At 35.7% G+C, this 27365-nt stretch overlaps 2 protein-coding genes and 1 long non-coding RNA gene across 9 annotated transcripts; 1 reads left to right on the top strand and 2 right to left on the bottom strand.

Moving 5' to 3' along the window:
- The first annotated feature begins 197 nt into the window (after positions 1–197).
- Positions 198–25373, top strand: LOC105690802 (spectrin beta chain). 7 transcript variants are annotated; one of them, XM_012408893.3, is made up of 14 exons: positions 210–490; positions 6339–6527; positions 7771–13677; positions 13842–13933; positions 14341–14445; positions 14793–16157; positions 16369–16511; positions 16593–16651; positions 17170–17226; positions 18442–18546; positions 19914–20069; positions 20649–20916; positions 21033–21215; positions 23020–25373. In XM_012408893.3, the coding sequence occupies exons 2-14, from the start codon at positions 6392–6394 to the stop codon at positions 23021–23023; spliced, it is 8580 nt and encodes a 2859-aa protein (XP_012264316.2). In that variant the 5' UTR covers positions 210–490; positions 6339–6391; the 3' UTR covers positions 23024–25373. The 7 variants fall into 7 exon arrangements, with proteins under 7 accessions (XP_012264321.2, XP_012264322.2, XP_020710809.2 ...); XM_012408897.3 differs by lacking the exon at positions 18442–18546 and having other exon boundaries at positions 207–490; XM_048660323.1 differs by lacking the exon at positions 17170–17226 and having other exon boundaries at positions 208–490.
- On the bottom strand, positions 4564–5238 carry LOC125502268. The gene is made up of 2 exons (XR_007280154.1): positions 5004–5238; positions 4564–4914 (listed from the first exon to the last, which is right to left on the bottom strand). It is a non-coding gene; the product is annotated as an uncharacterized LOC125502268 (long non-coding RNA).
- LOC105690803 (peroxiredoxin 1-like) lies at positions 18534–19548 on the bottom strand. The gene is made up of 2 exons (XM_012408901.2): positions 19154–19548; positions 18534–19050 (listed from the first exon to the last, which is right to left on the bottom strand). Exons 1-2 carry the CDS (start codon positions 19434–19436, stop codon positions 18662–18664), a joined length of 672 nt encoding a protein of 223 aa, XP_012264324.1. The 5' UTR covers positions 19437–19548; the 3' UTR covers positions 18534–18661.
- Positions 25374–27365: the final 1992 nt, after the last annotated feature.

The following is a 27365-nucleotide window of genomic DNA, read 5'->3' as shown; positions in this document are numbered from 1 at the left end:
AACGAATAATGAGGATCATTGAAGGATGGGGCGTGCCCATCGGCAGAAAATGTGTAAACGGGGCCGATGATGTCATACCCGTAGTGTATTCATACGCCTAATGTCACTACTATGTACTCAGGCGTATCTATACCTGTATAGTTTTTGTATGTACATTAGATTTTACAAATAAAATTAAATTGTCAATTAGCGGGTGAATACTACATTGGTGAGAAATAATGCCGAGCAGATATCACATTATTTGAGTTGATCGATACTTGTGAAAACCGAAATTTCCATTATAATAATCGAGCTCCAAGTAGTCGTGAGTAAAAGGGACTAGTTTTCTGCCGCGACGAGTGGACGCCGTATGGCCACAGTTGGTTGCGCGCCGGTCGTGTGAGTGAGGAGACGTACCGAGTGAATCTTTTAAGTGGTTTTTCGTGTATTTTGTGCAGTTTTTATGCAAGTTTGGAAGTGAAACATTGTTTGGGAGTATTTTTTTGACAGGGTAAGTCACCTGTCCGTATAAATCTTTTGGAACGTCGAGTATTTCGAATAAGTTCGAAGATCTTTGGATCAACGGGCGGATTTTCTCGCATAAAAATGGTGGTCGAGTTACTCTCAATCTCGTAAATTACTGATTGTAACAAGTGTACGGTAATTTGTCGTGTCTGCATCTCATCATCAGATACCACATTCAATGAGACATCGTTTAATCTAGGGCAAGCTCATCTACGTTCGATTATTCAGGTTCAAATAGTTTGCCGAATGTATGTCAATCCGTTTAAACTTACGGCGTCCACTACTGTGCGAACAAAAAATTGAAGCTTCCTCTGTTCCATTATTCATTTGTATTTTGAGGCAAACGTCGAAAAAACTCATTACCTCGAGGTAAAATGTAATAATTAGATATCGCTAGTTACACTTTCAACAATTGACGAGTCGCCATCGTCCTTCGAAATACGAAATAGACACGCATAGTTCGATCGCGTTTCGAAATCTTCACCTGTCATGATCGTATTATAATAGGGTGGTGGTGTATCATAATCCGCCGTAGGATAAAGCCAGCGATGACCTAATTTTAATTCAATTTATAGAACGGGGGACAACAATATTCCCTGTGTTTTCAATTTCATCGCTAATTACCTGGTTCTCCCATCATTATTCAATTGTTGTTAAATCCTCCTCATTAATGTTTACTGTTACGTCAAGCCTGCAGTACCGGCAAGTGCGGGCGGAGGTTGCTCAGCTCAGCGCTTACTGAATAAATGAATAGATTAACAGTACACGGAGTTTCTGTTCATCCGTTCTATCCGAATAAAACCGATTAATTCCATCACGTACGGATTCGGTAATCAGAGTGTCTTCTCCGTAATATTATTATGTTGATAATGTTATAACCGTTGTCGTCGTCGTTCCGCAGTTCCTCAACGCTCGGTGCGTATCACGAAATCATTCATTTCGTTTTCCATCCCTACAATTACTCGGTAGGCGTATACTGCTGTGCTTTTTCGTCTTTACTGGAGGAATGTTCTAATTTTGGCACAATATAAAATACGCTTCACGCTAAATGGGAAACTAGTATGAAAACGTTTCTTTCATAAACATTGCCTGTAAATATTTGAAAACTCATAAAATCAAATGATGTGCTTAAGAAAAATGCGAAATATTATTTATATTTTTAGGCAGCCGTATCAATGAGTATAATCCTATAAGAGTGAAAATATTTGAGAGGAAATTTGGAATCAGGAAAATGACTAGGGAACATTACTACGATAAGCGAAATCTTATCAATCATTCTCACAGATATCACATCTCTGTGGATATCCGTAAACCGAACCCTATTCCTTCTATCGTATTTTCATTCGCATGGAGACCAAGGGTCCCTTCGTCGTCGTTGTAATATTACGTAACTAGCAATAGAAAAAAACTAAAAAAATTTTCTCAGTCACTTCTCTATCGGATCGTCAAATTAGATGATACGTCATAGGTGATTAAATCGACGAAATACCTTAATATACTTTTTACCTTATCAAACGTGCTGCTCGGAGCTTCGGCTAATGACTTTACAAGATACATCGAAAAATCCGATACCGTATAGCACACGATATCTTCTCAGACCGTCTTTCGAATTCTATTCGAAATTGAATAGAAAAATAAAAACTTATAAAGAAGTGCGGGAGAATTTTTGAGCCCGGAAATCGAGACTTCATTTTTAGAATCGTCAACCACAGATTGAATGGCTTCTATAGGAACTTTCACAACGCAAAGAGTAAAGTTTCGCCTTTCAATTCAGTTTATTCAATCTATCAAAGTAGAAGCTGTCTGTACCTCCTAACCGTATAACGGTTGTGCGAACAAGGTACAGACCTATACCTGTTCAAAGTTGTGTATGTATCTCGCGTTTTGTTCCCATCGTACAACAGTAGATTATCGTAACCTTAACTTGTAGAAGCCGTCAGACGTTCCGTTAGAATAAATTATGACTAACTCTAACAGACGTTAGAATAAAAACAAATTGAAAACGCATGGAAAAGTTATTCTTAGACCTTGCACATAGATAGGTACCTATAAATTGTAGGCGAACCCTCGGTGACCTAATTTCAGTCGAGACCATAATGATAATACCATACCCTCAACACACCCTTCCGTCTTTTTCACATTACATCCCAAAATTGGGTCAATAACATTTTTTCAAATGTGTCCCTATGGAATTTTATTTTTTCCTCAAAGCCAAGATAAGTTTCACTTATTCATTTTGCAAAAAACCATCGTCTTCTCACTCGCTTCTAATCCTTGTATTGTCCTCCTGTTAGGAAAAAGTAATTTGAGTTTACGAATAGAAGGAGGCAAAGCGTATTTTTCATTTAGACGAAGTAGTAAATTTCCAAGCATTTCCAGATCGTTAGAGAAGGCGGTATCTTAATAATTATTATTCTCAGTTCGTGATTAAACTTACAAAATGCGGAAAACCGTTATAGGAGTATACTGTATTACTGATAAACAATCGAGAGTTCATATAAATAGTAGGTGAGTCGGTGGTAGCGAATGGTAAATTAACGTAAATGCGGATGTGACGTTATAGTTGAGCGACGAACCTGCAGCGAGCTTCATAATTTAGGTTTACAACTATATGCTCTTCTTTTAGCTACCTATTTATTACGTGGTTGTACAATTTTCTGAGTTCAATATTCGGTTATTCTATTCATCTAGGAGGTATAATCCTTCGATCCGTATAGCCGTATATCATTACATGCGTAAGCCGATGATTTTGTTGCCAAAACTTACAACTTTTATCAGAAAAATGAGAACGATTTCTATGCTCGCCTTAATCGACTGACAACGATCCTTACACGTACCACGATTACTTTATACCCTAGAGAAAAACGATTATGTTGATAATGGTCGTACATTAGCGTTGTTTAATCATGGATTAAAAGATTCTGTTGACGTAATTGGGTATTGCGTAATTATATGTATACCTGTATACCACTCTCTTTTCATTTTGCCACTAGCAGTCGACGTGTTCAACATGTACGGATGTAATTTGATTATAGAAAATCCACGCAATGAGCTGCGATGGTATAGAGAAAAGATGATATCAAATCTCTTGATAATAACGAATCGTACTGCTTCAACTTTATCGAACGGTTGATTGAGTTTCTGAAAATCACGTCATCAATATTCGCGTAAAATTTGCTATCTAATTCGGAATGATATGAGCACTGTTGGTGTAATCTATAGGGTAACGCAATTGTTCGTAGATTTTTTCATCAAACCGAGATTACAGGTGTTCAAGCGTTTCGGGCTCACGTTATGTCTATAGACAATCGGTGAGACCTGGCGTCATGAAGACTCGAGTAGAAAATCAATAGCCATCTTGTGTGCATGGTTGTATATAGTTGTATATATGTGTGTTATGTTTTCCGTATAGCGTCTAATGCTCACTTCGCGAAACGACAGGTCAATGATACAATTAATTCGGTTAGTTATTTAATCAAAGATCGTGAAGATTCACTCCGCTAGCTTTGATTCATCAATTCATCTCGTATGTGCGTGTGAAAAATTTCGTTCAATGTGAGACGGCGGAATTATCCTTCGAAGCCAGGTCGCAGCCTCGCGGATTTTTCTACCGTGTAATACGGTATGGAAATTTTAAGTGAAATTGTATTTCAGGCTTCGAGTCATTCACTTTGTCATTTTATGACCCGTGAACGCCCACTTCTTTCCTTCGTAATCGTGCATCAAAATGACGTCACTTGATTGAACTTAATTTGAGACAAGTGTGGACCAGACACATAAGAATGTCATTCATTATTTTTTAGGATTGGTATTACCGTGAAAATCTTCTCACGGATTTTTATCCAATGAGTATAATATTAGGTTTTTAATTACTGGCATACATCGTGTTATACTTATATGTATGGTCCTTGGTATTGCATGAGAGTACGAAATAATTAGCCGCCAGTTACATTTTTTATAAATGGTTCGATTAATTAGCTCTACTAATCGATTATTTAAGTTTATTCTAAATTTTATCACGAAGTTCTTCATTTTTTTTTAAAGTTTTTGATTTCAGGATCATGAAATTACGCAAGCAATTTATTTTACCAGAGTGACATCACGCTACAATGTCGCGTCATCGTTACAGCATATGGGACACATGAAACTTTAAACCTTCGTTCGCCCACCATTTGAGCTGGATTAACCTCATGTATTTTCTTTACTTATTAGAAATCACAGTTTCAATTTTGAAAAAAAAAAAACTGTGTGCATTTATCTCTTCGTTCTTGATATAGTAATACAAATAAGTCGTCTGTGTACTTCACAGCAACTTCAGAGATAAATTATCAGGCCTCGATGGTTTTCTTTCGTATCTTTTTCCCCTCGTTCGTTCCTCGTATATTATGAAAAGCATCGAGAGACGTAATTCTGATAAAAAATAAAAAGTCCTCACTTATTTTATGGGTGGTAACTTGCTTATATTATTTAAAGTTATGAAATGTGGATCGTCTGATTACCAGCTTAGCAGCAGGATAGTACAATTCTTGGTAGTTCCTGAATACAACTATTTATAATATAGTTTCTTAACAAATTTAATCATTCGATAGGAATGTAGTAACCGAATTCCATGTGAATAATATCAGGGAAATAAACGCTCTCCGTTTTCAAATATTAAGTAGACACCATTGCGTTAAAATAATATTTCTTCAAATTTAAACAATGTTAATTATACAAAATATTTTATAATCTCTTTTATCGATCTTCTCTCGAAAGAAAAATCAAATTCACCAAATGGTCATTCGTATTTATAACTGCATGAATTCACCGCATTGATGACGTAATATTTCATCTTGAAGTTGATTCCTTTTTTTTCTGTGACACGTTATTGCCAAATCTATGGAGCTCTTCATTTTTTCCCTTCATTTCCGAAAGTTCTCGTTTATTATAAACTTACCAAAGTAATAAAGTAATCTTCATGGCTAGTCCTAAAAGAAGACCGATAAATTTAGATAACGTACTGACCATACGAAAGACATCACTCTCTAATACCCGGTGTCCGGTAGAACGAAATATAAGAAATACAACTATACGACGAAAGTATTCTCTATCGACAAATAAACAATGTAATCCATGTAGTTTTTCACAAACCTGAATTTGTTGTCATCAAGTAATACGAGCGCAATGACAACCTTGCAGTCAACAATTACGTGATTCTAGTCAGATAAGAGGGCGCGGTCGATTCTCACTCTAGTCTCCCCTGTACTTCCTACCTGGACGGTTTGAATAAGGTTAAGCTAGGTTATGTTTAGTTGGATCATGTTTATTTCACCCGTTTCATCTCACGATAATTCCGCAAAACTTCATAACTACGGTTAATCATTTGTCAATTGAGAATAACTGTCTTTTCATTCATTACCGTTTAATTAATGTATACATTCTTGATCGAAAGATCTGAATGAATGTTTAAATTTCGAATCTGTTTATTATGTTATTGTTATTGATGTTCCAGGTATTATTAATTGAGATATTGATTTTCAAATGATATTCCTTGACTAAATTTATTCTTTCTATTTTATTGTTCTGCTATGACTTAGCTTAATGTCGTGTGTCTTAATTGGATTATTTGTATCTCCTTTAGTTATTTTTAGACTACACAACTTTGTCCCCTAATATCAGAGCATTTTTTTTCTTCTCATTAGCTATAAAAATACGTGCTAATTTGATAGTTCATACTCGAGTTCATAGTTATTCACGATGCTTTCTAGAACTGTAAATGATACAACCAACACTGATATTACATATCTTTGATAATCATCGACAAAAAAAAATGTTTCATGTTCAAATTTTTATAGGAGTGCCCTTCACAAGGGTAAGGAAGTAGTGAGCTGTTGGTCCGGCTGCCAATATGACGACCGACATCTCGGTGGTGCGCGGGGGTTGGGACCCGACGCTTCAACAGGAGATTGTCGACGAGTATGAATACGATGGAGGAAACTCTAGTTCGAGGCTCTTTGAACGATCTCGTATTAAGGCATTAGCAGGTGAGTTCTTAAATTACTTGTCTCTACTTATAGCCAATTTGAAATAATTAATTTAATTTATCAATCTGTTAGTTTTTTTATGTTAGGAAAAACCTTATCACACAATAGTGATACTGTAAAATTTCTTTTGATTTTTACTAAGATCTTGTGCCACTTTATATTATGATATTCAATGTGTGGCATTATTTTCTAGGAAGTGGTTAAGTTGAGCCACAGTATCCTGTGATAAAGATATTGACGTTTCCCAGTTCTCGTATAATTTTAAATATTGTTTTAACAATTCAGTTGCCACTTTGTGACGGTAGTGCAAACATGTATCTGTAGATTACTGCAAATTATCAAAAAGCTGTTATTCATTGACCACTTTATAATGCATACAAAAAAAGTTTTAAATTTCTGTTCTATATAGTTAATAAAAATTAATCAAATTCCGTGTGACTAATTCATTTACATTAGATATGTTGCAAGAAATATTTATTGTGTATTACAAACGCAAAAATTGAATGATTGTCTCATTGATTGCTTTTCATGAAGACTAGACAATATCTGCCTTAGATTTTTGAGAGAGAGTAAGACGGTATTGTAGAATTGTCCTGCAAAGTTTGGTCAAGTCTGACATATACGTTATCAAATGGCATTTACTTCTTATCACACTGGGCGTTGACTATAGTATATAAGCTTCGTGTCTTCATATCAATGAATGCAGTTTTCTACAAATTTTTTAATACATGTTCTTGGGTATTTCGAAACTATATGTTTAAACGATCTGTCCCTTACGTATTTAACAATCTACAAATCAATGTATCACAATATTTCATACTTATCCGATATTTTGTAGAATATCTCGATCCAATCTAAGGAATTATAAACGTTTGCTTTTTTGAAGTCACTGGTGATGGGCTTGGCTTTTTCTAATCTGTCAGAGTGATTTCTAAGGAAAATATTGTTATAAGTTATTTTGGAACAATCTATTTTCCAATTTGGTTTTTGATATTCGTATTAGTTCACTCATAGTGTAAAGCGGATTCTGACCAGTTTAATCCTTATCAATTAGTGTAATGGATACTTCTCGGAGGATTTCTTTCAATGAACCTCTTGAGGAATACTATGATAAAGTCGTTTTTGACCTCCGAGGTAATCTTATGTAACAATTGCTTTAATTACTAAATCTAATGATTTTTTCTTGAATGATGCTTTCAAATAGCTCTTCTCTAATAATTGGATTTTTTTTCTTTTTCATTAGGTGAACGTGAGTCAGTGCAGAAAAAAACATTTCAAAAATGGGTAAATTCTCACCTGGTTCGCTGTTCTTGTCGGATTGGAGATCTTTATGTAGATCTTCGCGATGGCAAGATGCTTATAAAACTGCTAGAGATATTGTCCGGCGAACGTTTACCACGACCAACTAAGGGGAAAATGCGTATCCATTGTCTAGAAAACGTTGACAAAGCGTTGCAATTTCTGAGAGAGCAAAGAGTCCATCTTGAAAACATGGGTTCACATGATATTGTGGATGGCAATCCAAGATTGAGCTTGGGATTGATTTGGACAATCATCTTACGCTTCCAAATTCAAGATATTACCATTGAAGAAACTGACAATCAAGAAACTAAATCAGCTAAAGATGCACTTCTCCTGTGGTGTCAAATGAAGACTGCTGGGTACCATAATGTGAATGTCAGGAATTTCACAACATCTTGGCGAGATGGTCTAGCGTTTAATGCTATAATACATAAGCATCGTCCAGATTTGATTCAGTTTGACAAGCTGTCGAAATCAAACGCAATATACAATTTGAACAACTCGTTCAATGTTGCTGAAGATAAACTAGGTCTCACAAAATTGTTGGATGCCGAAGACATTTTTGTTGATCATCCGGATGAAAAATCTATCATCACTTATGTTGTAACTTACTACCATTACTTCTCAAAAATGAAGCAAGAAACTGTACAAGGTAAAAGAATTGGTAAAGTAGTAGGAATTGCTATGGAGAACGACAGAATGATTCACGAATACGAGAGTTTGACCAGTGATCTTCTCAGGTGGATTGAAGCCACTATTGAAGCTTTGGGTGATCGTCATTTCGCTAATTCACTTGTTGGCGTTCAGTCTCAACTTTCGCAATTTTCCAATTATCGTACAGTAGAAAAACCACCCAAGTTTGTAGAAAAAGGTAATTTGGAAGTTTTATTGTTTACACTGCAATCAAAAATGCGGGCAAATAACCAGAAGCCCTACACACCCAAAGAAGGAAAAATGATTTCTGATATCAACAAGGCCTGGGAGAGATTAGAGAAAGCCGAACACGAGCGTGAATTAGCTCTCAGAGAAGAATTAATACGTCAAGAGAAATTAGAGCAATTGGCTGCAAGATTCAACCGTAAAGCAAGCATGAGGGAAACATGGCTATCTGAAAATCAAAGATTAGTATCTCAAGATAACTTTGGTTTCGATCTAGCAGCCGTGGAAGCTGCAGCTAAAAAACACGAGGCCATAGAAACCGACATCTTTGCTTACGAGGAACGTGTGCAGGCAGTTATGGCAGTATCTCAAGAACTAGAAGCCGAAAACTACCATGACATAGATAGAATTAATGCACGAAAGGACAATGTTCTCAGGCTATGGAACTACCTCCTGGAGTTATTGAAAGCTCGAAGACTACGGTTGGAGCTTTCTCTTCAATTACAACAAAACTTCCAAGAAATGTTATATATCTTAGACAGTATGGAAGAAATCAAGATGCGATTGTTGACGGATGATTATGGTAAACATCTAATGGGAGTTGAAGATCTTCTGCAGAAGCATTCACTTGTCGAAGCAGATATCAATGTTCTGGGTGAAAGAGTCAAGGCTGTTGTTCAACAAAGTCAAAGATTCTTAGAGCAAGGTGAGGGTTACCGTCCTTGCGATCCAACAATTATCATTGAACGTGTCCAGCAACTTGAAGATGCTTACGCAGAATTGGTTCGTCTAGCTGTCGAACGCCGTGCTAGATTGGAAGAATCTCGTAATCTGTGGCAATTCTATTGGGACATGGCCGATGAAGAGAACTGGATAAAGGAAAAAGAACAGATTGTTTCTACGGGTGATATTGGTCACGACTTAACTACCATCAATTTACTTCTATCGAAACACAAAGCTTTGGAAAATGAGATTCAATCTCACGAGCCACAGTTGATGTCAGTCGCTGCAGTTGGTGATGAGTTGATTCGTCAACATCACTTTGGTTCTGATCGTATCAAAGAGAGATTACAAGAAATATTAGGAATGTGGAATCATTTATTAGATCTGGCAGCATTCAGACGTAAACGGCTAGAAGAAGCCGTTGATTACCATCAATTATTTGCTGATGCTGACGATATTGATATTTGGATGTTGGACACTCTCAGACTAGTTTCATCAGAGGATGTTGGTCGAGACGAAGCAAACGTTCAATCATTGTTGAAAAAACATAAAGACGTCACAGACGAACTTAAGAATTATGCAACGACTATTGAGCAGCTCCATCAACAAGCTTCACAACTTGGCGAACATGATTCTAAATCTCCAGAAGTATTGGAGAGACTTGCTTCGATCGATTCCAGATACAAAGAACTTCTGGAATTGGCCAAGTTACGTAAACAGCGACTATTAGATGCTCTGTCGTTGTATAAATTGTTCAGTGAATCAGACGGAGTCGAGCAATGGATCGGCGAAAAGAATAGAATGCTGGAAACCATGGTTCCTGCTAAAGATATCGAAGATGTAGAAATTATGAAACATCGTTATGACGGCTTCGACAAAGAAATGAATGCTAATGCTTCCAGAGTCGCTGTTGTCAATCAGTTGGCTAGACAACTGTTACATGTGGAACATCCTAATTCTGAACAGATTGTTGCTCGTCAGAATGAACTCAATCAGAAATGGGCTGAGCTGAGAGAGAAGGCCGAAGGGAAACGAGACGCTCTTAATTCCGCTCATGGAGTACAAACCTTCCATATTGAGTGTCGTGAGACTGTATCTTGGATTGAAGACAAGAAACGCATTCTACAACAAACAGATAGCTTGGAAATGGACTTGACTGGTGTCATGACATTGCAGAGACGTCTTAGCGGTATGGAACGGGACTTGGCAGCTATCCAAGCAAAGTTAGATGCGCTTGAAAAAGAAGCTCAATCAATTGAACAAGAACATCCCGAAGAGGCAGCTGTTATCCGTGAAAGAATTACCCAGATACACACGATTTGGGAACAACTTACTCAGATGCTCAAAGAGCGTGATGCTAAACTCGAAGAAGCTGGCGATTTACATAGATTCTTACGTGATCTTGATCACTTCCAGACTTGGTTGACAAAGACTCAAACTGACGTTGCTAGTGAAGATACGCCTACAAGCTTGGCAGATGCTGAGAAATTGTTAACCCAGCATCAGAATATCAAGGAAGAAATTGACAATTACACTGACGATTATCAAAAGATGATGGAATATGGAGAGAGGCTCACAAGCGAGGCTGGGGATGGTGATACGCAGTATATGTTCTTGAGAGAAAGGTTGAATGCACTGAAAATGGGTTGGGAAGAACTTCACCAGATGTGGGCAAATCGTCAAAACTTGTTGTCGAACTCGTTGAATCTACAAGTGTTTGACCGTGATGCTCGCCAAGCTGAAGTTTTGTTGTCTCAGCAAGAGCACATTCTTACCAAAGATGAAACTCCTACAAACTTCGAACAGGCAGAAAACATGATAAAACGCCACGAAGCCTTCATGACTACAATGGAAGCTAATGATGATAAAATCAATTCAGTTACTCAATTCGCTGGCAGATTAGTAGAAGAAGGCCACTTTGCAGCCGACAAAGTTAAAAAGAAGGCAGATGCAATAAACGAACGCAGAAATGCTAATCGTGAAAGAGCTAATCAAGTAATGGACAGATTAAAGGATCAACTTCAATTGCAAATGTTCCTGCAAGATCGTGAGGAGCTTGTTGAGTGGGTACAGGAAAAACACATCACGGCACAGGATGAAACATATCGCAGTGCAAAAACTGTTCACAGTAAATGGACCAGGCATCAAGCGTTTGAGGCAGAAATCGCGAGTAACAAAGATCGTCTGCAGCATCTGCAACAAGCTGCTGATGAGCTGATTCAGTTGAAGCCTGAATTAGCAGAAATCATCAAACCTAAAGTCACGGAATTATGTGACCAATTTGAGGAGCTAGAAACGACAACAAAGGATAAAGGGGAAAGATTGTTTGACGCTAACCGTGAAGTCCTTATACACCAGACGTGTGACGACATCGATTCATGGATGAATGAATTAGAAAAGCAAATTGAAAGTACTGATACTGGTTGTGATTTGGCATCTGTTAATATTCTGATGCAGAAACAACAGATGATTGAAACGCAAATGGCTGTGAAGGCTCGCCAGGTTACGGAGCTGGACAAACAAGCTGAACACCTACAGAGAACTGTTCCAGATGAGAAAATGGAAGAAATCAAATTTAAAAAAGAGAAGGTTGCGCAGAGATTTGCTCAACTTAAGGCTCCACTCAACGATCGTCAACGGCATTTGGAAAAGAAGAAGGAGGCATACCAATTCAGACGTGATGTCGAGGACGAAAAATTGTGGATTGCTGAGAAAATGCCACAAGCCACCAGTTCGGAGTATGGTAATTCCCTCTTCAACGTTCATATGTTAAAGAAAAAGAATCAATCTCTTCGTACTGAAATCGAAAACCACGAGCCAAGAATTAATTCTGTATGTAACAATGGTCAGAAACTGATAGACGAAGGGCATGAAGATAGCGCGGAATTCATCCAGCGTATCTCTGACCTTTCTGACAAATGGCGTGAATTGAAAGATGCCGTTGATGAAAGGAACAGGCATTTGTTACAAAACGAAAAGGCACAGCAATATTTCTTCGATGCAACTGAAGCTGAATCATGGATGAGCGAACAAGAGTTGTATATGATGGTAGAGGATCGTGGAAAAGATGAGATTTCTGCACAAAACCTAATGAAGAAACATGAATCTTTGGAACATGCTGTTGAAGATTATGCTGATGCAATTCGTCAACTGGGTGAAACAGCTAGGCAATTAATAAACGACCAGCATGCGTTGAGTGATCAGATTGCTGTCAAACAGTCTCAGGTTGACAAATTATATGCTGGACTCAAAGATCTGGCTGGGGAACGTCGTGCTAAACTAGATGAAGCACTTCAGTTGTTTATGCTTAATCGTGAAGTTGATGATTTGGAGCAATGGATAGCTGAGCGAGAATTAGTTGCTGGTAGTCATGAGTTAGGCCAAGATTACGATCATGTCACTCTACTCTGGGAAAGATTCAAGGAATTTGCACGTGATACAGAGACAATAGGTTCAGAAAGGGTAGCTGCTGTAAATGGAATTGCAGATTCTCTGATCGCAACTGGACATTCAGATGCAGCTACAATTGCCGAATGGAAAGATGGCCTGAATGAAGTTTGGCAAGATTTATTGGAATTAATTGAAACGCGAACTCAAATGTTGGCAGCTAGCCGAGAGCTCCACAAATTCTTCCACGACTGCAAAGATGTACTAGGAAGGATTTTGGAAAAACAAAATGCTATGTCCGACGAATTGGGACGTGATGCTGGCTCTGTTTCAGCGCTCCAACGAAAACACGGCAACTTTATTCAAGATTTGTCCACCTTACAATCACAGGTAGCACAAATTCAAGATGAATCCTCTAAGCTTCAGGCTAGCTACGCTGGTGACAAGGCTAGAGAAATTACAAACCGAGAGGCTGAAGTAGTCGCAGCTTGGAATAACTTGCAGTCTTTGTGCGACGGCCGCAAAGCGAAATTGGAAGATACAGGTGACTTGTTCAAGTTCTTCAACATGGTCAGAACTTTAATGATCTGGATGGACGATGTAGTTAGACAAATGAATACACCAGAGAAACCTCGCGATGTATCTGGTGTAGAATTACTAATGAATAATCATCAAAGTTTGAAAGCTGAAATCGATACACGAGAAGACAACCTCACAGCTTGCCTTGATCTTGGAAAAGATCTATTGGCAAGAAATCATTACGCCAGTGTACAAATTAAAGAAAAACTGCTAGCATTAACGAATCACAGAAATGCTCTGTTACATCGTTGGGAGGAAAGATGGGAAAATCTACAACTAAGTAAGTTATGTTTAACAAATAGATGGATAAATATTCTCAAAGGCTTAGATGTTATTGAATCTTATTTGAGTTAGCATGCATATTCTTTCGACTGATCTCGAATATACATATGTATGTATAGTAGCCAGTGAAGTATATGAAATTACGCTTTCATATTCTTCCAGTTCTTGAAGTGTACCAGTTTGCACGTGATGCTGCCGTCGCAGAAGCCTGGCTGATTGCACAGGAACCATATCTCATGAGTCAGGAGCTCGGAGTAAGCATTATTTACATATTTTCATTTCAATCGTTTAAAAAATCTGGGAGCGAAAAATATCATGGGCATCCCACATACTCATTTTCAAAAGGACGTTATAATTAAATCCTCCTACAATGGATATTCACGTAAAAGGTTGATGAAGCCATAGAAATTAGAGTCTGAGGCTACAGCAGGATCGGCTACATTGATAAATTGTTCTAATAGCCAATTGCCTTGAGTGAAGTTGGTAGTGTTATTCTAAATTCTGAAATTGAAAATAACGTACTACAGTAATTTTCTGATCAAAGTTGCTGGGGCCAGAATTCTGTTCGCATGAATATTGGAAAGATTTTTCAAATTTTTTCAAAGCTTTCATAACAACTCATGTTATAATATAATATAAATGCAATCTCAATTTTTTACAGCATACGATTGATGATGTTGAAAATTTGATCAAGAAACACGAGGCATTTGAAAAATCAGCAGCTGCACAAGAAGAAAGATTTAGTGCCCTACAGCGACTCACAACGGTAAGTCAACTATAGTAAATGTATATCCAAAAAAACAGTAGATATCAAATGTATTTTTTTTTCATGCTTTCACTTGATCTTTGAACACATTAATTCAAAACTACTGATAAATCTTTTAGTTTCAAGTTAATACTTTCATTGTGGTTGATTTCTGCTTTAACACTGTAAAACTAAAGGTTTTGTGTCTATTATTATGGTGGTGGAAACAATTTCATTACAGTAATGGCACTGCATGCTCTAATGTTACATGATATGGATTTTGTAGTGTATGACTTCATTACTGTGTCTCATTTCTATGTATGTTGCACGCGTGTTCACCATGTCGTTTGTGCTTGTGTCTCTCGTAGTCTGAGCAGCTTCTTGGTAGAGAGTTTGGCCTGGATGTACCGGTGTTGGAATTCAAACACGAATTAATCTTCATTCCAGAATATCCGCCCTCATCTCAATTCCTATTAACGAAACCGAAAAAACACATTCGTTCCCAAAGTCAGATTGTGCGAGAAATAATTTTAGACTCTGATAAATTTTACAAACCAGCTAGAAGATACAGACGTGAAAAAACGTCTACGGGAACTACAATCATTTATCCAGGAACTTCATCATATCCCAATAAAAAAAAATATGTACGATCTAAGTCTTTCCTATGGGATAGTGAATGGAACTCGAGTTCTAAAGGTTCTCAAGGATCAACTGGTAGTCAACCCGTATCACCTTGTGTAGACCTAGATGATATTCCGGTATTTGAGGATGATATTTCTACTAGTTTTGAAAAAAAAACTTCAGGAAGACTAGATACACTAAGCAATCATAGAACAGAACAGCCTCTTGTAGAGAACAATCAATTTGTAAAATGCGTCAATCATGATCCTATATACCAAAATACTTTCAAAGGAAAGCAGCATTTGTTATCTGAGTTAGATTATGTGGAACTCCTCCCTTCTTCTAGTGTGCGTATATCAGAGTCTCAATCGGACGACGAAAACGCCGATGATATTTCGACCCATAGTCCACCTCCATTATTTAAAAAGGATAAAAAGTCTAGTTCCATTACTGAGGAAAATCATCCTATATTAACCCAAAATCTCTTACCAAACACATCAAATCACGAATATGTAAATATCGTGCTCAAATCAAGATCCGCGGAATTGATGACACCTCAACAAACAAATCATTTTTCCGAAAAACCCATTAGAGAAAAATGTCTGGAAATTCCGAGTCCAATTGGGAGTGATGAAGAATCATTGACTGGTGATAGGCAAAGTCTGGATCTCGAAAGTTCAATTTCCAATATTAGAAAATTACACCTACAAATTGACGCGTTAACAGAAGACTTGATAAACACTTCTCCACAGAAAAAACGGGTTGATCCTAATGACGCGTTTCTCTTAGCCGAGCGCTGTACTTATGAGGAAGAGCACAGTAATCAAAAGTTTAATCATTTAATGCAAGTTAGATTAGATTACGATTTTCCTTCATCTTTGAGATCATCTAAATCATTACCTCAGTCCATGCAAGAAATAGCTGATGAAAGTTACAGTAAGCGGAAACGTAGCCGATCAAGTTTAGGTCCAAAAGACAAGTTCCAAAAGACTTCTAACTTGAATACAGACAGTCCTAATCCATTACCTATCTTGAGCACGTCTGAAACATATCCATCTCAAGGTCCATCCCTATCTGCGGACAATTTAACTGTGGCAAAAAATAGTTCTGAAGTAAGTAATATGCATGCTACTTCACAACATTTCTGTAATTAGTAGTCTTGCTTGATTATGTTCATGTAAATCATTGACCTATAATTTCTATGCAGTCGTATCATGTTCATAGTGGTATATTATATAGAATCTTTGACTATATACTTTTTTTAGTTTTATTTTATGGGTTCTAGTATTCTCAAAATATTGACAGTGTCTTCTTGTAATGTAGTTTGAGCTGAAAGAACTTAAACGACGAGAACAAGAACGAGAGGAAGAAGAAAGGCGTAAACAAGAAGAAGCTGCAGCAGCAGAAGCTGCCAAGTTAGCCAAGGCGACACCGGTTACGAGCCCAGATGAGCCACCCAGTGACAGGTAAATTTAGTTGAACAGGACTTTGAACAACGAAATACATGAGTTTGTACCCATTATTACAATATGTTTTTTGTGTTGCAGGGTTGATGGTGAAGGAATCCAAACCGGTGAACATGCAGCTGGTGAAGAGGACAGTCATGGTGAGTTGAAAATTTTTCTTTCATACTTAATTAAAACACTACCGATCAAAGCAATTTCTAACGGTCTGTAACAAAAGTATAATGCTAATTGCACAGCGATATCTTTTAAACTTAAAATAGATCGTTATTGTGGAATTTATCAGTCTAATGTTGATTTTGATAACGAATGCATTTAATGTTCAGATTTAAAGAGGAATTAATAGTATTCGTCATAATCTTGTGATTAATACTAAAGTCTTCTTTTTTTTTTAATACGGAACTCAGAGCTTTGATTTCCTATTGTAGTTTAAATTTTATTCAGAAACATTTGTTATGTTTCAAGACGTCGCGTATCTCTTAGAAAGATATACGATCTCTGAGAATTAGTTTTGATAATTAAGTTTGGGCATGAAATTGCTAACAGCACGTTTATTTTTGCCTTTCATTACCGAACCTCTCTCAACCCTTCCGGTAATTTCTTTCAATCCAAAATATTTTCCTAACACACCCCAATGCTGCACGGAATGCACGAACCGCAGTGGCACTTCGCAAGGCTTCGACTAGATCGCCACAAACCCAAGAAAAGCCCAAAGAAGGTGAGTGTTGGGTTTATAAACTGATAAATAGTCATCTATTTGAAAATTCGAAAAGATTGTTAGCTCCTCTTGTCGATTGCTACAGTTTCACAACTCACTCATTGATCGGCAGTTATATGATGATAGTAAAAGATGAAATTGATACACTGATCATGCAATGGCAAGGTGAGATAACATCACACGATAAAACTGAGGGATATCCAAATTATGCATTTGTATTGTTTGGTGAATGTTTTGTGAATTATTACAAATCAGAGTAACTCAAATGTGTAAATCAGATATCTCAGGATCATAAACTGTGTTTCATTATTGGCGATGGAAACGTACGATAACACCTATCATATTTGGCACAACTAAACACAATTGATACATTTATTAACCCTGTATATTGGAACACATCTCAACAAAATCTCAAGTCTTTCAGCACAACTGCAGCAATATCGCACCAATTTTCAGTCACACTCATTTGCTTTTGTTAACATGTTTCTTAGCAGGTGGAGGACCATTACCAAAGATTGAGCTGTTTCATTTCATCATATTTCATTTTGATAAGCGTATTTTGGTGAACATGCCTTGGAAACGGCACATTCTAGGTGTATCTGTAATTTAATTCCTAACGATCTTCTAGCCGCTTTGAAAGCTGCTATATTATTTTATGATGCTACACAAGTGTTAATACCCATGGTTTAATTGTTATCTATAACATCTTTTAGGTACGTAGCAAATTGCAATCTTTTCCCTTGCTCATCTATTGGAAAATTTTCATGGTATTTTGGCTCGTAATATACTTATGTATGGTGACAATGACATTAGCTACTGCATTTACTGTATTATTTCACTACAGGCTTTTTTTTAACGATTAGGTAAGTGCAGCTTACAACAGTATATATTTTTCTTCTTGAATCTATTGATCATGCTTGGTGAAGCTTTTACCTTTATTCATCTTACTGGTACAACTTTTCTTTTTTCCCGTTCAAGACTTGTTTTCCTATTTGCCTTGTGTGTTTCATGATGCAATCTCTTCTCTTTGTCATTATTCTTTTCGTTATTTTGATCATAGAATTATTACATGGAATATTTGATGAAATCGTTTCTTCGTAAGTCCATGAATCTTTTGTTTATGCATATATGTTGCGTTTATCACGTACATATCCGCAAATCCTTATGGTAGTATTAAAAATTTTACCAAAGCATGATTTAATTGGTGTGGTGTAGTGCATGTTCAGAAACCTGCACGAATGTCAACACCGGAAGTGGGAACACCGCCGATCACCCCAACTTCGCCAAAGTATCTGTCATCATATCCATCGACTCCGACAAGTAAGTGTGCAAGAATACAGATTTGGATAAATCTTTTTTTTGTTTGAAAGAAGTTTGATTTCGAAAATAACTTTTTCATTCTACAACATGCCTTCTTAATATAATACATTCATTTTTATACAAGGCGAAAGAAATCCTTGCATTCATTCGTTTCGAGATCTTTAGCCTGTTGTTTGGGTCTCCAACTAGCAGGACACATATCTCCATATTTGTCTGTAAATTGATATGCTTGAACTAGTCTTAAAGTTTCATCAACGCATCTAGTCACTGGTAAGTCATTAACGGTGATTTGACGAAGATTTTGTTTATCATCAATGATGAATAATCCTCTCAAGGGAACTCCAGTTTCGTCGATTAGTACGCCGTAATCTTTGGCAATCTGTAAACTTTTGTCAGCCAATAATGGTATTCTCATTTCGCCTAAACCACCCTGTTTTCTTGGTGTAGTTATCCATGCATAATGTGCAAATTGAGAATCGGTTGAGGCAGCCACAACTTCGCAATCTATTGGAAAAATGTACAAACCGAATTTTTCTATTAATTGTTAAACTAAAATGTATTTATTAACGTATACTAGCAAGTGACTAGACGATGCTGATTTTACTACCTATGTTTCTAAATTCGTCAATACGATCGCTGAATTGAATTATTTCGGTAGGGCAGATGAAGGTAAAATCATACGGGTAGAAGAAGAATACTAGATATTTTCCTCTGTAGTCGGTTAGTGATATTTCTTTGAATTCCGAGTTTACTACAGCTATGCCTTTCCAGTGCGGAGCTGGCTTCAGTAATGCTGGAACATATTGCTTTTTCATACAAGATTGTGGTTTTTCATTATTGGTTTCAACAGAGCGTTTATAATAATTTCCAGTAGAGATTTCCTTAGACATTATATTTTGTAACTTCTATTCAGCGAATTGAACTTATGGTTAATTTTTATCCGTGAATGAGTCGAAAAAATAATTTTATGTCAAAATTATGCCAAAATAAAATGTTGCATAGTTCAGGTTTCAAGTATTCAAAAAAATTATTCATTGAATCAGTGGTTTGTTTTTTATATTATTGCCCAATATTTGCAGCATGTTTTGGGGATTTTAAGTAGCTCATTTTAGTCCGAATCTATCATCCTCTCGACTCTGATTTAACATTGACCATAATTGAAGATGGTTACGTAAATTGTAGGTGTTTGATAGAATGAGCATGCTGCATGTTGTATTTTCATAGTAACTTTATCTACGATCCAACAAAACACTGGTTCCTGGAACTCTGGTGAACATAGATCATTCATTACAACATTCTTCAAACTGCAAATTAATTAACAGTAAGTAGTAAAAATAAAATAAATTGAATTGTGTGTAAAAATGAAGCTCCAAAAGGCGGCAGTGGTTCTGAGTCTGGCACTTTACGACGCAAGGAACGAAGCCGTAGTAAATCACCATTCAGGAGTTTTCGCTGGAAAAAATCAACTAAATCACCCAGTCTGGATCGGAGTGGTGTAAGCGATGATGACCACAGTTATACTGGTATGTAACGATGGTATTTAGTTTTTTGTCACAAAAAAAGTCAATTTTTACTCTAGCACTGTGATTTGATTAATTTAATTTTGAATTCAGACCTGTTGAAAAACTCCAAAATTATTCAATATGAATTATGACAAAATTTAAATGAATCTATGCGTATGATGACAACTTAATCTCACTTGTCCGCAATTTCAGATCACACGATGGCTGTTATCTACATATTACTAAGAACTTTGAATTGAAATCACATATCAATTTCCTATACTTCACACATTTTCAGGAGCATTTAAATAATTCATAAAATAGTATTAAATTATTTACTAATAAACCTCCACATCAATCGAGTTGAAAAAATTGACAGGAACAAATTTACTGACAACATTGGCATACTGGCAAATAGCACAGAGATTCATAACACAGTACGCATTTTTATTTATTTTCCAGACCTCCAGCAACCAAAATCGACGTCTGCCCAGGGTGTAAAAAGTGTCTATTACATAATCTTGTTTAGCAAGAAGTTTTAAATGTGTAACTACAATCGAGAATATAATTTGACATTGTTGTATTTTTTTTCATCTACAGAACAACGAAGTCCTGGCGATGACGAGTTTGAGGGAACATTGATAAGAAAGCACGAATGGGAAAGTACTACAAAAAAAGCGTCGAATCGATCATGGGACAAACTATACATGGTTGTTCGTGGACAAAATTTAGTAGCTTACAAAGACCAGAAATCTTACAAAGCTGCAGCTGATCAGCCATATAAGGGAGAGCCATCTCTAGACCTCAGAGGGGCCAGCGTACAGGTCGCTAGTGAATATACAAAGAAGAAACATGTCTTCCGAGTCAAGTGAGTCTGAGAAATAAGAATCGTATCTTACAACACATAGCATTGAAAATTAGACATTTTTTCATTCGAGATTTTGTCAATATTTCATAGTTAATTTTTTTTTAATATTTTCACAGGTCCCAAAGTGGAGCAGACTTCCTTTTCCAGGCTAAGGATGATGCAGAAATGTTGGAATGGGTATCGGTATTGAATCAAGCTGCGCAAGGTGCATCCGGCGCCAGTACATCTAGAGCACAAACTCTGCCAGCACCAACGCAAGCTGAAACTAAGCGGCGTAGTTTCTTCACACTCAAGAAAAAGTAAGTGACATAAAAGATCGCTATATCTCAATCTTCACTCACACTTTGTGACGTGTGAAAACGGAACATTATTTAATCGAGTCGAGGATGCGGCATTTTTCATTCGATCATGAATGAAAAGGCCAGATTTGTTTTTTGTGACCTATATATAGAATAGTAGCAAAGCGGTTACGCTGTATGGACAGCCCGAAAACTTTTTGGAAATCATTTTGCTGTGTCTAACATCATGTCACATTTGATGTACTGCATAAATTCGAAAAATAGATAAAGTAGTACTGCACGTTCATTACAAAGGGTTACTCTCTATCTTTTAAGCACTTGGTGATCTCATGTTTTTGTGTTGTGGAACACGTTCATCTTCTCGTTCTTGGATGAAACATAATATTCAACCACTGGTTACGCGTTTTAAGTTGTTAATTGACATTCAGTCATTTTTTTTACAACTACCCATGTTTTATTATTCAAATCCAGAAATTACTATAAGTTAATGATGATACATTGTCACATGGCTTTTCTGTGCATCGATAGTATAATAAAAGATAGAAAGGAGCCCGCAGATCACATCTCATTTGTCATATTTTAGAAAAGCGAAAAAGTAAAAACGAAACCAAAGAACTTAAGAACCGGTACACAATTGGAACAACATTTAGATGCGGTGAGTCGCGCCTTACAACAATATATTATTGTCTGTATTTGCACGTTAAATGAAAATTTTTATTTAAAATATTACGTTCTTCGTTTTATTTTATTTTTATGCGTTACATTCATTTTGCATTATAATTATTTATCTGGAAACCTGAGAAGAATGTTCTTCCAATTGTCGATGCGGAATGACGTACTCCTTAAAAGAGAAATCGTTGTATCTAGTCCTCATAGCTTAGTGAACCTTGTACGTACACATACTCTGAATTAGTCATTTTGTTGACCCTGTTGAATTGGGCATCACTTTTGAACAGCTGTGCATACCGAATAAGTATAGGTTACCTTATTGATATCTCTGGTTACAAACTGATAAGCAAATGTGAATGAAATGAGAAATCTTTCTCAACGTACTAGTTTTTAAACACAATCACATTTGACACGACGGTGCACCTGCCGTAATTTTTTCTAATGCGAAGATCTTGTTTTTTACTTTACAATTTTAATCAAAGAGTTCAAATTCATGTGGCAAACATATTTAGCACACTAATCTATGCACAACATTATCTAGTGTGCACTTGAATAGTCATTGAATCCATTGCAGTCTCATGACAGACAAGTGTATCACTGTATATTATATATTATATTTTTTCCGCGATCCTGTAATGTTAATACGTTCAATTAATTAATTGTTGAACCTTGGGTTATTTTTCCGTATGATTTGGTAGAAATTACTGTCTTTTTATCATTGGTGATGATTTGAAAGATGAGTCATTGCCAGAAAATATGCAGTAACGATAGAATCAATTGTTCAGCCTCATTTTAACACCTTTATCATCTACATACGTCATTCAGGAACATTGTATGCAAACAGTTTTCATTTGACACAGAATTCCTTGTAGCTGGAATCAATTACAGATAAATTTCAACTATAAATTGTATATTATGACGTTGATCTCGTTACTGGCTAATTACGAAATTGAGAAATTGAATTATTTTATTGCAGACTAGGTTTACGTATGGTTATTTACACGTATAACTATGATGAATTATATTCAACGTAAATGCATCTTAATACATGTACGGCAGTGATGTTATCATCTTGACACTAAAGTGAATTTGAGATTCATTCGAAATACTAAAACGTAATCTAATTTATTTTCAGCTAAATTGGAGCAGTGAAGCGTGCTAAGAAGCCGCCAGAACGCGCCAACGCAACAAATAAAATTTGAAAAAATAAAACGGAAAAAAAAATTTGCCAGACATCGCTTAGCTGAAAGTCGGCAAAGTGCTAAAGTAACACAGATAATTAATTATTTAACACGTAAAGACGTCTGTAGACAAATTAAGAATGAAAATCGATGTAATTTTCAAAAATCAAATTCGCTTTAAAAGTTTAAACCATTAGCTATAAAGCAATCTTTGAAAATAGTGGCATGAAGATTTTTGAGAAATTGATGGATATTTTCATTTTGTTGTTAAATACTTCGATTCATCACGATATCACTAAACTGGTCAAGGATAAGTAATGTTTGGTGTCCTGAATTAACATGGCAATGTATTCCATTGTTGCAATTAATCATTCAAAATTTTTGCTCTTATTCAGATTCTATCTAGGAATTTCTGATTAAGAATCAAGAGTGTTTTATACTAGCGGTAATTCATAAATTAATTCCTTGTAAAAAGAGATTTTATTTTCACAGATGATATTGACCTATATAGACATATTAGGAAATCATCATAAATGTTTCCCTAGAAAAAAAAACTAGCAGAAAAAACAAGGTGATCAACGATGTATATTTGATTAAGTTATTTCGACACGAGAAAAAAGTTCCAATGTTGATCATATTCCACTGAGAATACTTACGACACGAAAAATTAAAATTTGTACGAAATATGCTAGAATAATATTTCTCGTCCATCCGTGGCACTGAATATCGTGTACAAATTAAGTTTTATGCTTCATAATGATTGTCTCTTTTTGGTTTCGTCTGTCCAATAATCGTAACTGTTGCAGGTTTCTTACTAATTATTATTGTATTTTGGTTTTGACCATGCTGATGCAGGACACTTAACGATAGAATAGCTTAATGAAATACATTTTAAAGTTACGTTATAAATACGTCTATGAAAAAAAAGAGAAAAAATATCACTTTAAAAAATTATTAAAAACTCGTAATAATTAAAATCAACTCCTACACAATTCCCTAATCTCATACATATAGTTCAACTGAAAAGAAAGATTTTAGGTCATCTTAAATTTTGTAGCCGTTTCTAAGTAGTCTTGGCCTGTGTCATACAACCAACAATATACATGCACATAATAAAATGAAGAGCAGTAAAGCTCTGGGTATATGTATCCATCATTCGAATTATGAGTTATCCTTGTTTGATACAGGTCTACAACATGGCGTGCCGAGTGGTGGCTTTGTATATTTTTTATTGTTACTTTTTCAATATTTTAAATTTTCTCATCTTACCTTTTAGAGCCTAAGATTGGATTCTGAGATTAAAAATCCACTATGTGAACTTCATGGACAGCTGTAGGGCGTCGATGCCTTCTTAATATTGTATGTTCTTCGTTCTTTTATCATAAACGTAACTCGAATTGAATTAAAAGAAAATATATATATATATATAAATATAAATTGCAAACTATGATTTTTGAAAGGGCATACTGATAATTCCAGCAATCATTTTATTCTCTTCATTAAAATACGTGAATAAACTAGCGAGCTGCGATGTAGGGGAGAAAAAAAATATTAAACGAAACTATATTGTTTGCCCTGTGTTTTTTATATATGATATAATTAAAAAGAAAATTACTAAGTTATAATAAATGAAAATGATTGATAATTATATATAATATATAGAATAATTATTATTGTACAAGTAATAGCCATCTCTTTCCTAAAGAGGCCTTTTCTACTAGATTTTTATCTTGACTATGTAAATTCAAGAACAACGCCGAAGGCGAGACATCCAGCAAATGATTTGAATGATCAAAAATCAATACTGAGTTTATCGAATGCAAATCAAAAACTTGTTTTGAAAAGTTACATACATGAAATAAAACATTGTGCGTTGATAAGACCGCTTTAGCGAAAGAAAAGAAATCTTTGCAAATAAGTTTCGCGATTCATAATATTGTTAGCCTTATGCTAGATGCCGCTGTTTTAATGTAACGAAAACGAGACCTCAATTTAGTTCGGTAAACTATTTTTCAAACAATTTTCGGCATATTATTAATAATCGAACTGTGCACACTACGATTGCAATTACAAAAATTACTGTTTGTTATACTTTGCGCGTCCGGTTCAACAAATATAATTGCTTCTTCGTTCCAAAATTTGACGATTATTTGCTAGCGAAAGTATACAAAAAGCATTTTCAGTGGAAAAATGAATTTCTTTAACCTACGTTTACCGAATAAAAATATGGCTTCGACTTAATGACTGCTTGGGAAGGAATATTATCATTATCAAATAAACAATTATACAATAAATGCAAAAATTATTATTGTGGTACATCATCTTTACTCACATACAATATTATGTGTACAGTATATGTATACCTATACATCTATGAGGAGACATTATATTTATACACAAGCATTTATTTATCTGATATGTAGCGCGTACTATACATACAATATGTATATGTTGCATTGTGACAAAATATGCCGCACATTGCTCATCACGCTCTTTATTGCCATTCTATCGTATGGTCATACGATTAGCTCTGTGGAGTAAAATTTTTGCTGATATAACTTGATGATAAATCAATTCATTTGTCCACTTTAATGAGATAGGCTTACCGAAACTTTGAGTGAATTAAAAAGTGGGAAGTTCCCTGCCTTTTTAAGGTTATTGCTAAACCCATACTAGGTCAATGATAAATTGTGCTAATGAGTTGTTTTACAATTTATAATAATTAATTAACCACCAGACATGGTAATTTAATGGTTATAACATCAACAGCTATAACTTTAATAGTTATAACATCAATACTAGTTGAAAAATCATCGTCAATGTTATGCTTATTTAATCACATTATATTGTTATAGCAATTCATCTCTAAATCGCTGAATATACATATGTAGTGATATGTATTAGGACCGAAACGCGCATTATTTGAATTATTGCATGATTTTATATCGGGATTCGAAAGCAAAGCTATTCCATACCATTGGAGCATTTACTCGACCCTTGATCTTTTCCCTACAATATTCTTAGTTATTTGAAGATTTTACTACAAAGTTGATAAACTTATATCGCAAAAAGGGCGTAGACAAATTTTGGAGACCATCATATGTTTTTTTTTTGTTTCTAACAGACCAGTGCTTGGTATTTAACAAAATTGGATTCTGAGTATCTCTGATTTTGGGAAATATCAAAAGTCCGCGGCTTGGGTCGTAAATGATATGAACTTTCATTTTTATACATAATCAATTCATGACTTCTTAAATAACGCGTATATCGTCACTGCCGGGATGTGGTTTCGTAACGAGTAACGAGCAAAAAAGATAATAATGAACAGCAAGTTTTAAATGAATAACGAATAATAAAACACAACAATGTGAATGCTTATAATAAATCACTGTTGAAAAACTAATCGCCTGCAATTGAGTTTCAGACAATCCTTTTGATCTCAATGCTAGAATTAAAAGAAGCAGATCCAGTGATGGTATATTGGTCTGTACTTAGATATTATTTTCATAATCTTGATACAAGACCAGTTAATTATTTTCCTTATCTTGTTCCTACTAAATACAATAAAACAAGTTCAGTTCACACGGATATTTTTCAATTATTGAAAAGCAATAAGAAAAAATCTGCATGGAGATACATGTACCACGTTCAATATTGGTTGTATTCTTTGACCAAACCAGTTTACACTATAGTTCGGCAGTGAGTCCGGAGGACGTATTGGGCTTGCTTGTCTTCAGCCCGGAGGTTTTATTCGTTAATTTTCGGTGAGATTGCTACTTAAAGAGCATTGTAAAACCTCTTTGTTCAAAATGCATCGTATGGGAGTTGAAATATTACATAACGTAAGATGCGTCACATACATAGGTATGCATGTATGAAGCATCTAAACTTATATTACTTCGCTGACGAATGAAACGCTGTAGAACGACCGACCCTGATTTTTACGTTAGCCAGAGGCAGACTCTTGATCATCGCGTCAATAGGATTGATGACAAGCTGAGGGCATACCAACGCGGCATCCGGAAATTAACGCCATTATCTCATATACATTTATTATTACACCAAGGGGCACCAATGATACTTATTACTCGTTGACTCAAACGCCGCGTTTTCTATACCTTCAACCATCGGATCCGTGGATGGGATTAGAAATATGTTTCGCTATGAAAGCGCAAAATACCATTTATTTTCTGAAGATGATTCTCTGACTTGCATTGAACCATTCAAATTGAAGTAGTGGAATATTTATATTCAGAGAAAGGATGAAAGATTTTGTATAGGAAGAAGGGATTGTCTGTAT

This window comes from Athalia rosae, chromosome 1 (assembly GCF_917208135.1).
Source record: "Athalia rosae chromosome 1, iyAthRosa1.1, whole genome shotgun sequence".
In the NCBI taxonomy this organism is placed as follows: domain Eukaryota; kingdom Metazoa; phylum Arthropoda; class Insecta; order Hymenoptera; family Athaliidae; genus Athalia; species Athalia rosae.
Note: the sequence above shows the minus strand (reverse complement) of the source record. Positions and strands in the feature narration are given on the sequence as shown.